Consider the following 15602-nt stretch of genomic DNA (forward strand, 5'->3'; position numbering starts at 1 on the left):
TTCTATTTCTTGATTTTTAATTTTAGTTATTATCTAAAGACTTGCTACTGTGAAACACGAGGGCTTTTCCCTCTTACGTACAATTTTCATTCCCTCATCCTGCCAGGATTGTATATCATAATTTTTGGTCAGCTCAGCATTCAGTATTTACATTTTTAAGAGGTTAAATATTTTTCACAGTTGAGTCAGATAATATAACTATGATCAAACTTATTTCTTGTACAACTTTTTGTTTTCTGAGAATTAGTCTTATTTTTATTTGCTTTTTTTTAACTTACCTAGCATTGATTCTTCCTCAATTCTCTTACACAAGCGTGAGTCTTCTCTCAGTGTTCAAACATATCAGCTAATCTATCCATGTCCTTTTTTTTCTGTGAAGCCATCTTTCCTGTAGCTTGCCATTTGCAAATACAGGTAGGTTACTGTCTCAGAAGGAGCCCCAGTAACAGTGGTTAAAGCACTTGGCTGCTAACAGAAAAATCGCTATGAGTCGTAATCGACTTGATGGCAGTGGGTTAGGATTTTCTAATATGGTGTTTGTGAAGATACAGCAAGGTTGAAAGTAAAAGATAAAATAGAAGGATATAATATGCAAACACTTTAAATACAAAGATTCTGTAGCTCTATTGATACCAGAAAAAAAATACTTGAAGCAAAGAGCATTACTGAAGATGATGAGGTACATGTCATATTGATAAAATACAGAATTTCAGGATATGTAACTGTAGCAGACATTCTTTATGTCCTGTACCGCATCACCTTGCCCCCTAATTTCATTTTAGATACAATAAAATCTGCAAAAGCAAGAACCTGTGTAAGGTGGAAACCTGTCCGAGAAGGAAAACTCAAAATATTTCCCACTAAAAGGAGCTATAGAAAAGCGATAAGACTGCATCCTGTCAAGGGCAGAAAACTTGCCAGACGCAGAACAACGAGGCAGTCTCATTGAGTTCCAGCTCTCACAGGTTTCACTATATTATAGACAGCTCCCTGCAGACTGCTAGCATACCACCACACTATGGCTTTTCTTTCTGGAGCTTTGGAAAACTGTTTAGGTGAAACCTGGAAGTCTGGAGGAGTTAACCCTCCCAGGTCAACCTTCAAGCAGTGGAGGGACTGGAATATGTAGATAAATCCCCCAACTTCCCATTCCTTTGAAGGACAATCCTGATTAACATTCATAAATGTTCTCACTTTCTCATTATTTTTTCTCTAGAACTCCTGTAGTAGGAAGAACTAGTTGTTCCGTGAACATTTTGGTTCTGTTGTCTTCATTAATAGTTGATATTCTTACTTTTGTTTATTGATCAGTCACTTAATCAGTGTTGCATGAAAATCAGTAATACTATTCATTGGAACTTGAAGCCCTCATTTCTGCTCTTTAGTGTTAATAGTATTTTATTTTCTGGTAAGGTGAGTTCTACATCATTGCTCTTAGTGTTTTTTCAGAATAGCTTTTCCAGAATATTTTTTACCCTTTGGTAGTGGACTTTATTTCCAAGAAAATCTTACGGAGCAGTTCTACCCTCTAATACATGGGGTCGCCATAAGTCAGAATCAACTTGACAGCAGTGGTTTGTGTGTGTGTGTGTGTGTGTGTGTGTGTGTGTGTGTGTGTGTGTGTGTATGTGTGTGTGTAGCTATATTCATATCAGACTTATTTCACCTAGCATGTTTTCAAGGCTTATCCGTTTTGTAGCATGTATCAGAACTTCATTTCTCTTTATGACTGAGTAGTTTTCTGTTAGATGTATATTCTGCGTTTTGCTTATCCATTCATCTTTTGATGGATACTTGGGTTTTTCCACTGGCTATTATGAATAATGGTGCTATGAACACTGGTGCACCCTGCTTTCAATTTTTTTGGGATATACCTAGGAGTGGGAATTGCTGGGTCATATGATAATTCTGTGTTTAACTTTTTGAGGGATCGCCAAACTGTTTTCCACAGTGGCTGCACCATTTTTTGTTCTTACCAGCAATGCATGAGGGTTCCAATTTCTCTATAACCTCACTAACACTTATTTTCAGCTTTTTGGTAATAGCCATCCTAGTAGGTATAAAATGGTGTATCATTGTGGTTGTGATTTGCATTTCCCTATTAACCTTGAACATCTTTTCATGTGTTTACTAGCCGTTTGTATATCTTCTTTGGTGAATGTCTTCCAATATTTTGCCCATTTTTAAATTGAGTTGTTTTGTCTTTTTGTTGTTGAGTTGTAGAAGTTCTTTATATGTTCTGGATACAGAACCCTTACCTGATACATGATTTGCAAATATTTTCTCCCATTCTGTGGATCTTCTTTTCATTTGATAATATCCTTTGATGCACAAAAGTTTCTAAGTTTGATGCAGTCCAGTTTATCAGTTTTTTCTTTTGTTGTTCGTGCTTTTGGTGTTGTGTCTAAGAATCCATTGCCAAATCCAAGGTCATGAAGATTTACCCTTATCTTTTCTTCTAAAAGTTTTATGGTTTTAGTTCTTATATTTAGGCCATTGATCCACAGGGTCGCTATGTGTCAGAATTGACTCAACGGCAATGGGTTTTTGATCTATTTTAATTTTTATGTATGGAGTAAGGTAGGGGTCTAACTTTATTTTTTTGCATGTGAATATCCAGTTTTCCCAGTACCATTTATTGAAGAGACTGTTCTTTCCCCACTGAATGAACTTGGCACTCTTGTTAAAAATCCATTGGCTGTAGATGAATGGTTTTATTTCTGGACTCTGTATTCTATTCCACTGGTTTATATTTCTATCCCTATGCCCTTTCCATACTATTTAGTTACTGTAGTTTTGTAGTAAGTTTTAAAATTGGGAGATGTGAGTCCTCTAATTTTGTTGCTCTTTTGCCAGATTGTTTTGGCTATTTGGAACCTCTTGCAATTCCATATGAATTTGCAGATTGGTTTTTCTATTTCTGCAAAGAAGGCTGTTGGAATTTTGTTAGGGATTGGATTGTATATCCTTCTGAACAACAAACAAAAAACACCAAACCTGTTGCCATCGAGTCGATTCTGACTCATAGCAACCCTATAGGACAGAGTAGAAGTGCCCCATAGGGTTTCCAAGGAGCAGCTGGTGGATTTGAACTGCTGACCTTTTGGTTAGCAGCTGAGCTCTTAACCACTGTGCCACCAGGGCTCCATATATCCCTCTGGGTAGTATTTAACAATATTTAGTTATCCAGTCTGTGAATACAGGATATCATTCCATTTATTTAGGTCGTCTTTAATTTCTTTCAGCAGTGTTTTGTAGTTTTCAGTGTACAAATCTTTCACTTTCTTGGTTAAATTTATTCTTAGTTTTAGTTATTTTATTCTTTTAGATGCTGTTGTAAATTGGATTATTTTCTTAATTTCCCTTTCAGATTGTTCTTTTCAGCTGTAGAGAAACACAACTGATCTTGTATGTTGACTTAAATATTTTTTTAAAAGTAGAGTTTTATCTTTTCTTTTTTATTGATTATATTTATCCATTCTTCTAGTTTGAACTTCAGAATCACTTTTTCAAGTTAAAAAAAAAAAATCCTACTAGTATTTTTATTGGAATTGCCTTATTTTTTTATTTTTTGTGATTGAGATACCTGCCTCCTGTTCCCTGTTCTTCCTTCCTGGCCCCTCCCTGCTACTAATGAATGAAGTTCAAGAGGTGTAGAGAAATATTGATGGAGGTGAAGGCTAGGTATGAAAGTTGTGACTGATATGAAACCATCAAAAAACAGGTTAAGATAACTTTCTTACTCTGATTGGTGACACTGGTTTACCTGAAGTAGGGAAAATGACAAAGCAGGTACAAACCTCCTGTTGTCTTTGTTTGACATTACTATTCTGCACTTTGATTTATGGAAATTATTCTTAAGATCTCGTAGATTTTTGTTCAGTCTTCTTAGTTTCCAAGATTCTTAAAACCTTTCACTTTTTTCATGAGGTATTTGATAAAAAGTGTTGAGAATAAATCAGACAGTAAGAGCAAGTTTCACCTCAACCTAGAAATTCTAGAATAGTTTTCTATTTTTTTGGCAGTGTTATGGGTTATTAAAGTAACTAGATAATTGATCTCCTGAGGAGTGGGTATTACCGTATATAATTTGAGAGCTTGTGTTTATGGATAAGTACAAAGGTCATTTCCTATTTTTATGTTTCAGGGATATTGTTTCAATGCAAATAATGAAAAATGCTACCATTTATCTGCTTTTAGGTTGGAGTATTGCGTCAGCAAGTAGAAGAACATGAAAAAGTCAAGCAAGAAATGGCCATGGAGTATAAGCAAGAGTTAATGAAACTACATGAAGAAGTGAGATTTTAATTCTGTTATATGTTTTGTAATTCTTTCTCTTTAACCCTTTGAGAATTTTGTTAATGAGCCATTTTCTACTTCGGAAAGTGGGGAATACATATTCCTTGGGGTGTGAAAATCTATTTTTCTGTTCTTGAGTCCAGACAAAGAATCTTGCTAAGTATATGTTTGATGCTGCCTGGAACAGGGATTCTAAAATGTGTTTCTTGGTTGAGTACCTGAAAGAAATAGAGCTATTTTTGTATAATACTGTGAAATATGTATAGCAAAAACTTACATTTAAAAGTTTAATTTTTGACTTAAATCAGTGACTAGATTGTAAATAATGGAGGAGCCAAAGCTTTAAAACACATTTTGAGCTAAAAACTCTAAAATAAGAAAATGTTATTAACTCAATTTTATTCCTCAGATTGGGAAAAAACTATTTTTATTTTGTTTTAATTCAAAATAGTCATCTCTTGCTTACTGAATAACAGTATTCCACATGAGCATGGCTCAAGAACCACAGGCCTAGAAGAAAGAAAAAGAGTTTTTATTTGCTGCTTTATTGTGTGTGTGTGTCTGTGTGTGTGTGTGTGTGTGTGTGTTTAGGTGAGAGAAGGTTCTTAAGGGCAAGGCTATTGTAATAAAAAGTTTTGTTTAAAAAATTATTTTTCCTCTACTCAATGTATTTCTTTGCTTGCCCTTATTTTCCATGTATAGTTTTTAGTTCTGTTTTGTGTTTTAGTTTGCAAATCTAACATGTTCTCAATCTGTTTTTAATAGTACTGTTTAGCACTTGCTCTTGCTTTTATAATACCAATTTGTCCCATTATCGCTGTTTACAAATTCTTAAATTGCAATTGTAGAAATAACTGTCTCTACAGTTAGGCAGACTGAAGAGAAGCTATGAAAAGCTACAAAAAAAGCATATAAGAGACTCCAGAGGAAACACCAAAAGTCACAGGGAGGATCGGTGTGAAATCGAGAGGTTAACTGGAAAAATAGAGGTATGTTCATAGTAATAAGTTGTTCACAGTGATTGTCAGCCTTCATGTAGGAAAATGCTGTTTCTAATAGTGCTATTTCCTAAAACCAATTTTCTGCCACTTCCAGGACTGCCACTGAGCTATTTCAAAGGTGGGTGGGTGATCTACTGTATATCCTATCATCGTCTGGCTCCCTGTGGTTAATGGCGTTACTAGCTATAAGTAATTCTCAACAGAGCAGTCCCACGCTTAGAGGGTATTTGGAAATGTATGGAGACATTTTTCTGGTTACTAGAATGACCAAGAGGTGCAACTGGCAATTAAGGACAGGGACCAGGGATACTAAACATGTCCAGGACTGTCTTACACAGGAAAAATTAGCCCAACCAAAATGTCCATATCTTGCCCATTGAGAAACATTGACTGCCATGGCCAGTGTCCTTGTTGTTTTTTTTTTTTTTTTTTTTTTAAGTCATTGTATCTTGATTATAGGGTAGGGGCTTAGTAAATGTTGAAAGTACATGACGTTTTTATACAGAGAGCCACGGTGGCGCAGTGGTTAAGCACTCGGCTGCTAACCGAAAGGTGGGTGGTTTTTACCCAGCAGCTGCTCCGAGGGAGAAAGATGTGACAATGTGCTCCTGTAAAGATTTACAGCCTTGGAAACTGTATGGGGCAGTTCTGCTCTGTCCAGTGGGGTCGCTATGAGTCAGAATCAACTCCACAACAACAGCTTGGTAATCTTTTATATCAGATTGTTTATCCTCAGTTCCCATTTAGATCTATTAAGCCATTCACTTCTTTTTTGCTGACTTGGTTTTTATTAAGACTAACTCCATTATTATTATGTGTATTGATTCCCGGGAGGACTTAAGGGAGGCATTAAAGTATTATCGCCAAGAGTAGATGAAGGAGCAGCATAAGGCTGTTATGCCTTTTACCTTGAATCTGTTACTCCTGTCCTCTGTCTACACCAGCACTTCTCCAGTGTGCGTACAAATCACCCAGTGTGCTTTTTCGGCTCTCAGAGATTCTGATCCTATAGTATGGTGTGGGACCTAGGAATCTGCATTTTATATCAGCTCTCAAATTCTGATTTGAGAAACATGATTCAGCATCTTTGTATGATTACTTAAAATTTTTCTACTCAGGGTGACCTGTTACCCACAAATGCTAGTATATTATTACTATCTAGAATTGTAATTTCTGTGTTTAATATTCTTTTACATCTCAATATTTTATTTGAGTTTATTTGAAATTACATTTGACTAGCTTAGAATCGGAGGACTGCACAGATAATGCTTCCCCTCCAACTCTTTTCAATAATCTATTTCTTCCTCCAAATCCCTCTTGTCCTTCTTGCTCCTCATTGCCACTGCTTGACTGTTCTCTCTTCTTTCTGCCTTAGAAACCCCATCTTTGAATATCATGTCATCTTCTGTTCCCTGGGTTATGCCCCAGCCTCACAGATTTTAACTCCCAGCTCATTGTCACTCTCTTCAGCATTACTCCTGTCACAACCCTTGAGGATTTAAATGGCCACAGGGTTAATGCTTATAATACCCTGGCCTTTGCGTTCCTTGACCTTCTTTTCTCCATAGATATTTTCATCTTCTCCCTGTGTCAACTGCTTATTCCCATTGCCTTGTTATTACCAATACTTGCAACCCCCTTAGACCCTCATGTTCAAGCATCTCACTTTCTGACTACCATTCTCTGTCTTCCCAGCTCACTCCCCAGCAGGACCTTCAAGCCATTGATTTCTGCCAAATTTCACTGCTGCAGATTGACCTTATGACCTCACTTACCAGTCCTTACCCAGCTTAAATTCCATAGTTAGTCATCATAATCACTTCCTTACATTCCCCTTCAACTCCTGTGCCCCTCTATTTCTTTATCGTACTTGCTTGGCAAAACCACAACCGTAGTTAAATCCAGCTTTCTGCCTACTAGCTGCCTGCCCTTTGTGACTGAACATGGCTGGAGAAAAACACAAGCATGCTGGCTGGTCTCAAGCTATGAGTCGGAGTAGGCTCAACAGCACCCAACAACAACAGCAGCCTCAAATGCTTCCTAATACTGCACATTATCATATTGTATTTCTTTTCATTCTCCCACTTTCCACAAGGACTGTTTCATACTTTCTTTTCTTCTCAAACTTTCAACACTTTTTCCCACATTCTGATTCTTGGGTGATAATCTTGCTTTCTATTTCACTGAGAAAACAGAAGCAATGAGAAGAGAACTTTCACAAACTCCCAACACTACGTCTACCCATCTGTCTGCATCTCTACTCACATATACGGCCTTCTTTCCTAGGGGAAGGGTCCCTGCTCTCTCTTCTACCCTACTCAAGATGCTGTTCCTGCAATTCTTCTCTCTTTTCTGCATCCTCATTTTTTTCCATCCAAACTTCTTCGCTCTTAAATTTCCTTTCTTGACTCCACTTCCTTCTCTGGCTACTGCCCTATTTTTCTCCTTCATTTTATAACTAAACTCTTTCAGGCATCTATATTGTCTCTAGTTCCTTTTCTCCTGTTGTTTCTTGTGCTCATTCCAGTATGGCTCTTGCCCCCTCACTCTAAAGAAGCTGTTTATGTAGAGGTCGTCAAGGACCACCACATCACTAAAGTCAGCATTTGCCTGCAGCATTTGACCCAGCTAGTCTTTCCCTCTTGACTTGGCTTTGAGAAAAACCACACTTTCTTGGCTTTCCTCCTACTTTATTAGCCCTTCTTTTTCAGTATCTTTTGCTCCATAACCTTTTGACATTGAAATGCCGTAGGGTCCTGTCATTGGGCCTCTTTTTTTTCCTGTCTGTGCCTTCTCCCATGGTGATCTCATTCAGTCTCATAGCTTGAAATATTGTGTATATGTTGATAATTTCCAAATTTATGTATTTAGTCTTGATCTTTCCAATACAGAATAATTTCCAACTGCCTGTTTTACATTTACACTTGAATGTCTAAAGCTATCTCAAACTTAACATATCCAAAATAAAGGTCCCAATTTTCTCTTCCCCATCAGCACTAGACCTCTCATTCCCATTTCAGTTGATGGTAACTTAATTCTTCAGTTTACTCAGGCCTAAAACCTTGGAGTCACTCTTGATTTCTGTTTTCTCAACAGAACAGCCAGAATGATTCTGTTATAATGTAACATTATTTAATGTTACTTCCTCTGCAAAAACTTTCCAGTAGTTTCTCATAAAAGCCAAAGGAATTGTAGTGATCTACACAGTCTGTTGTTGTTGGGTGCCATCAAGTTGATTCTGACTCACACTGGCGGTTTGAACGCACTCAGCAGCTCTGTGGGAGAAAGACGTGGCAATCTGCTTCTATAAAGATCACAGCCAAGAAAAGCCTATGAGACAGTTCTACTTTGTCACGTGGGGTCACTATGAGACTACATAGTCTAACTCCCTATTAACTCTGATCTTCTTTTCTTCTGGTTTCCCTTTTGCTTATTCCATTCCAACAATACAAGCCTCCTTGCTCTTTCTAAAACACACCAGGATGCTCCCACTTCAAAGCAGTTGTAGCTGCTGTTACTGCTGCCCTGAATAGTATGACTTCATCCCCCATTTCCATAGGTATTTACTTAAATGTTATTTACTCAGTCTGACCATCCCTTTTCAAAATGGTAACCTCCAACTCTCTGACCACTCCGTGCTTCATTTTTATCAAAACACCTGTTACTGTTTAATGTAATATAATGAATGTGTTATCTTTTGCCCTCCAATTGAGTATGGCTGGGATTTTTGTTGTTTTGTTAAATGTTGTATTTGCAGCACCCACAATAGTACCTGGCGTATAGTAGAACAGATGGATGAATGAACAAATGAATTAATGGATATCAGAAACCTGGTTGACAGAGTAATTACACTGAGGAGCATAAAACTTCTGGAATTGGGTGTTCTAGTGGGCCGTGGTAGACTGTTTTCCTTTCCCTTTGATTTGCCCCATTTTCATAGCTATTAGGCTCATTTTCTTGATCATGCAATTTGAAATTACTTGTGATTTGTTTTTAGTTGTTTGACTTTGGGTTTCAAATATCTGTTAAAATTTAGTATCAATTTCCCTTCTTATTCCAGTCTTTGCACTTCTTTTGAGATAGCAAAAGTTTGGATATTGAAGGACATCGTGTTATCTAAGTCTGTTCGGTTCCTGAGCTTTGGATACTGAGAAGTAAGAATTAGACTACCAAGGGATATGTCTGAAAATTTATTTGAATCTGTTTAATTCAGGTTTGGATATCAAGAATGTGGATAATGAGGGATATCTGTAATCATATTTTGAAATTATAGTTAGCATCAATTTTATGAAAATCACTAGAAAATTACAGCAACCCTTGTTGTTATTAGGTGCCGTCAAGTCAATTCTGACTTGTAGTGACCCTGTGTACAAGAGAATGAAACACTGCCTGGTCCTGCGCCATCCTAACAGTTGTTGCTACGTTTGAGCCCATTGTTGCAGCCACTATGTCAGTTTGTCTTGTTGAGGGTCTTCCTCTTTTTCACTGACCCTGCACTTTACCAAGCATGATATCCTTCTCCAGGGACTGGTCCTTCCTGATAACATGTCCAAAGTATGTGAGACAAAGTCTCATCATCTTTGCTTCTAAGGAGCATTCTGGCTCTACTTCTTCCAAGACAGATTTGTTCCTTCTTCTGGCAGTCCATGGTATAGTCAATATTCCTCACTACCACCATAATTCAAAGACATCAGTTCTTCTCTGGTCTTCCTTATTCATTGTCCAGATTTCACATGCGTATGAGGCGATTGAAAATACCATGACTTGGGTCAGGCGCACCTCAGCCCTCAAAGTGACGTCTTCGCTTTTAATACTTTTAAAGAGGTGTTTTGCAGCGTATTTGCCCAATGCAATGTGTCGTTTGATTTCTTGACTGCTGTTTCCATGGGCATTGATAAGTGAATCCAAATAAAATGAAATCCTTGACAGCTTCAGTATTTTCTCCATTGATCATGATGTTGCTTATTGGTCCAGTTGTAAAGATTTTTGTTTTCTTTATTTTGAGGTGTAATCCACACTGCAGGCTGTAATCTTTGATCTTCACCAGTAAATGCTTCAAGTCCTCTTTGCTTTCAGCAAGCAAAGTTTTGCATCTGCATATCACAGGTTGTTAATGAGTATTCCTCCAATCCTGATGCTGCATTCTTCTTCATATATTTCAAATAGTTAAGGCATTCAACTGTGTGGATCACAACAAATTATGGATAACATTGCAAAGAATAGGAATTCCAGAACACTTAATTGTGCTTATGTGGAACTGGTACATAGACCAAGAGGCAGTCGTTTGAACAGAACAAGGGGATACTGCATGGTTTAAAATCAGGAAAGGTGTGTTTCTGGGTTGTATTCTTTCACCATACTTATTCATAACAACCCTTAGGTGGCAGCAAATCTATGAAAATCAGGATGAACTCAGTATTCAACATCTGTGTTTCACTCTTTACCATTAGGATATTAAATTTAGAAAGACAGATATCCAAGAAGCACAGTATGTAAGGAATTCAGTATCACTCTGCAGTTATATCAGATAAGTGAGTAATGGGATTCCTGCTGTGGAGAAAGGTGCATGTGTACCCAGGGACATGGAGAAAAATTAAAGTGAATCTGGGAAGCAGTGACAAGAGGGATGCACTCATAAGTTAAGTACTTTAATTGTCTCTTCAGGAATTCCGTCAGAAATCACTGGACTGGGAGAAGCAACGCTTGATTTATCAGCAACAGGTATCTTCTCTGGAGGCACAAAGGAAGGCCCTGGCTGAACAATCAGAGATAATTCAGGTAGGTTTAAGACATTTTGAAAGTAATGAAGGCAGATAGGTTTTGATTAAATCTGAACTGCCTTAATGCAACTTACTGGTGCCAGACAGTCTATTTCAGCTTCTCTCTGCTAACCCCTTTCTTTTATTTAGTAAGCCTCTTTCCTTCTCTACTTACAGACTGGCTTATCCCCTTCAGCATCTAGACAGACTCAAACATCTCTTCCCCACACCACACACCACACCCCACTCCCAGTACCCCATGCACACAGGTCCTCGTGCACACCCACGGCCACTCATCCCCACTCTCTTGCCCTTATGCCTGCTTGCTCCTTTGATGTCTTGTTTCCTCACTAGCTCTCTTATTCTCTCACTCTGCTCTCTGTCACTGTTTTTTACATTCTCATGCTCACTCTACACTCATGCTTACTCTCCTACTCTGGATCTCTTGCTCTCACTTTCCTCTCTCTTTCCCCACCTCACCCCCACCCTCATTCTTTCTCTTTCTCCTATTCCATTTCTTTCTGTCTCTTGTCAGTCAGTCTCTGGCTCTTGCTTTGGCCTTCCTTCTGTTTGTGTCTTGCTCTGTCTCTGTGTCTGATAGCTGGGGTGCCTTGACTGGGGTCCCTAGGCCAGAGTGCTTCAGCTGGTCTGCCTGTTTGGACATAAATGTTGAGAGATTCATACTGCATTGGTGTGGACACTAATTATAAAAACACTACCTTTGTGGGAGTAGACCCTTTTTGGAGGATGAAGCTCTAGTAGAAACCTTTCTTTTATGAAGAATTACTGGCTTAAAACAAAAACAAAAAATAGACATCTAATTTAGGAATATCTCTTCTTAAAACATATTTAACTTGTTTCCTTTTTCATTTAAGAACCAAGTACATAAAGGGAAATGAACATAAAGGAACATGAATGTTTATGGCTTTCCATCATGTGCTAGACACTGTCTCAGTACTTATAGATGCATTTTGCATATGTTAGCTATTTAATATCCAGGTATTCTGTCAAGATTAGTAGTTATCCCACTTTTATAGAATGAGGAAACAGACTGGATAAGTTAGGAGAGCTAGAGGGAAGTTGCTTTTTTATAATCTATATATATATATATGTTGCTTTGAGTCTCAGTGTGTTGACTTTTGTTAGTCCCTTTGAAATACCAGCTAGCTCATAAGCAACCAAGAATGGCTCTGCTGTGAGTGACTTCACTCAGAATGTCAGAGAGAGCCCACAGCAGCCTCAAAGAAGAAAATTATTTTCTAGACTGTAGCAAACTATGCAGCCAGAGCAGACCAATGAAATCCCAGGATGTCTAGACCAGAGTTTTTCTGAATGCTAAACCATTTTACAAACTAATAGCTATAAGATATGGTTATATGTTAACTGTAGTCTTCAGATTGGCAGAAAAGCAAACTGACTTGTAATTTTCACAGTTCTTAGTTATTATCCATGGAGTGTGCTTATTATTGATTACAGATTCTTCTTTTATGAGAGTTTAATTAAAACTTCATTATGGGTGAAAATAGGATTTTTATTTACCATAATTTTGCTAGGACTAGAATAAGAAGCTTTAAAACAGCCAACATTTATTTTTCCTACAAGGAGTAGATTTTGTTTGAATACTCTTCTGATATTTTTGTTCTCTTATTGTTTAACTAATATAATACATTACTTTTAAGTGTATTTTTCCATCTTTCTTCCCTAGGAAACTAGCCAACGTTAAATCTTTCTGTGGTTCACTATGTACCAGTGCTGTATGGCCATCATTTTTTCTTGAACTTTTAAATAAACTTCTGTATACCCATTACTCAGCATTAATAATTATCATTTTGCCAATTTTGTTTCATCCCTCCCTCCTTTTTATTTTTGACTGGAATATTACAAAGTAAATCCTAGGTATTATCTTATTTCCCAACAAGTAAGGATTTTCTTTTTAAACATAACTACTGTGTACCAGTATCATATTAACAGAATAAATAATAACTTCTTTTTATTTAATTTTTATTGTTGTAATTTTAATGAAGTTTGCATTTCAAGTTAGTCTCCCATACAAAAGTTTATACATACATTGTTATGTGACCCTAATTGCTCACCCCATAGTGTGACAGCACACTCCTCCTTTCCACCCCTGATTCCCCATGTCCATTCACCCAGCTTCTAACCCTCTCTGCCTTCCCATCTCACCTCTGGACAGAAGCTGCCCATTTATTCTCTTGTATCTACTTGAGCTAAGAGGCACACTCCTCACGAGTATCACTTTATGTCCCACAGTCCAGTCCAATCGCTGTCTGAAGAGTTGGCCTCGGAAATTGTTTTAGTTCTAGGCTGATAAAGAATCCAGGGGCCATGCTTTCCGGGGTTCCTCCAGTCTCAGTCAGACCATTATGTCTGGTCTTCTTACTAGAATTTGAGTTCTGCATGCTATCTTTCTGCTGCTCCATCTGGGACTCTCTGTTGTGCTCCCTGTCAGGGTGGTCATTGGTGGTAGCCAGGCACCATCCAGTTCTTCTGGTTTCAAGCTGATGAAGTCTCTGGTTTATGTGGCCCTTTCTGTCTCTTGGGCTAATACTTTCCTTGTGTCTTTGGTGTTCTTCATTCTCCTTTACTCCAGGTGGTTGGGAGCAATTGATGCATCTTAGATGGACACTTGCAAGCTTTTAAGACCCCGGATGCCACTCACCAAAGTAGGATGCAGAACATTTTCTTAATAAGCTTTGTTATGCCAATTGACCTAAATGTCCCCTGAAAGCATGGTCCCCAGACCTCTACCCCTGCTACTCTGTCCCTTAAACTGTTTGATTGTATTCAGGAAACTTCTTACCTTTGGTTTAGTCCAGTTGTGCTGACTTCCCCTGTAGTGTATACTGTCCTTCCCTTCACCTAAGATAATTCTTATCTACTATCTAGTTAGTGAATAACCCTCACCCTCCCTCCCCACCCTCATAATCAAAGAATGTTTTCTTCTGTGTTTAAACCTTTTCTTGAGTTCTTATAAATAGTGTTCTTATACAGTATTTGTCCTTCTGCAACTGACTAAATTCACTCAGCATAATGACCTCCAGCTTCCTCCATGTGATAAGATGTTTCACAGCTTCATTGCTGTTTATTGTTACGTAGTATACTGTTGTGTGGATATACCATAATTTGTTTATCCATTCGTCCATTGATGGGCACCAAGGTTGTTTCCATCGTCTTGTTATTGTGAGCAGTGCTGCAGTGAACATGGGTGTGCATGTATTTATTGGTGTGATGGCTCTTATTTCTCTAGGATATATTCCAAGGAGTGGGATAGCTGGATCGTATTCTATTTCTAGCTTTTTAAGGAAGTGCCAAATCGATTTCCAAAGTGGTTGTACCATTTTACATTCCCACCAAAACAGTATAAGTGTTCCAGTCTCTCCACAACCTCTCCAGCATTTATTCTTTTGTTTTTTTTTTTGATTAATGCTAGCCTTGTTGGGGTGAGATGATATCTCATTGTAGTTTTGATCTGCATTTCTCTGATGGCTGATGATCGTGAGCATTTCTTCATGTGTCTGTTAGCTACCTGAATATCTTCTTTGGCGAAGTACCTATTCATATCCTTTGCTCATTTTTTAATTGGGTTATTTATCTTTTTGTTGTTGAGGTTTTGAAGTATCTTGTAGATTTTAGAGATTAAACGCTGATCAGATTTGTCGTAGCCAAAAATTTGTTCCCAGTCTGTAGGTTGTCGTTTGACTCTTTTGGTGAAGTCTTTTGATGAGCATAAGTGTTCAATTTTTAGGAGTTCCAATTTATCTAGTCTCTGTTCTGGTGCTTGTGCATTGTTACTTATGGTTCGTATTGTGTTTATGCCATGTATTAGGGCTCCTAGTGGTGTTTCTTCCATGATCTTTATAATTTCTTCCATGATCTTTATCGTTTTTGGTTTTATATTTTACGTCTTTGATCCATTTTGAGTTATTGTTTGTGCATGTTGTGAGGTATGGGTCTTGATTCAGTTTCTTGCAGATGGATATCCAGTGAGACTGTCTTTTCCCAATTAACGGACTTTGGGCCTTTGTCAAATACCAGCTGCTCATAGGTGGCTGAATTTATGTCTGGATTCTCAACTCTGTTCCATTGTTCTATGTATCTGTTGTACCAATACCAGGCTGTTTTGACTACTGTAGCGGTACAGTAAGTTCTAAAATCAGGTAGTGTGAGGCCTCCCACTTTGTTCTTCTTCTTGAGTAATGCTTTATTTATTCGCGGCCTCTTCCCTTTCCATATGAAGTTGGTGATTTGTTTCTCCATCTCATTAAAAAATGCTGGTGGAATTTGGATTGGGATTGCATTGTATCTGTAGATTGCTTTGGGTAGAATTGACATTTTCACTATTTTGAGTCTCCTTATCCATGAGCAAGGTATGTTTTTCAACTTATGCAGGTCTCTTTTAGTTTCTTGCAGTAGTGCCTTGTAGTTTTTCCTGGATAGATCTTTTATGTCTCTGGATTTATTCCTAAGTATTTTATCTTTTTGGGGCTATTGTAAATGGTATTGATTTGGTGATTTCCTCTTC

At 37.8% G+C, this 15602-nt stretch overlaps 1 protein-coding gene across 5 annotated transcripts in view; it reads left to right on the forward strand.

The window, feature by feature from the left end:
- Positions 1–15602, forward strand: part of CEP63 (centrosomal protein 63) — an 80373-nt gene that overhangs the window by 19252 nt on the left and 45519 nt on the right. For all 5 annotated transcript variants that reach the window (XM_023735975.1, XM_023735976.1, XM_023735974.1 and 2 more), the window contains 3 exons: positions 4201–4296; positions 5166–5288; positions 10965–11078. In XM_023735975.1, the coding sequence (XP_023591743.1) occupies positions 4201–4296; positions 5166–5288; positions 10965–11078 (333 nt within the window). The remainder of the gene's footprint in view (positions 1–4200; positions 4297–5165; positions 5289–10964; positions 11079–15602) is intronic.

The sequence above is a fragment of the Trichechus manatus genome, unplaced genomic scaffold (assembly GCF_000243295.1).
Source record: "Trichechus manatus latirostris isolate Lorelei unplaced genomic scaffold, TriManLat1.0 scaffold00084, whole genome shotgun sequence".
Taxonomy (NCBI): domain Eukaryota; kingdom Metazoa; phylum Chordata; class Mammalia; order Sirenia; family Trichechidae; genus Trichechus; species Trichechus manatus.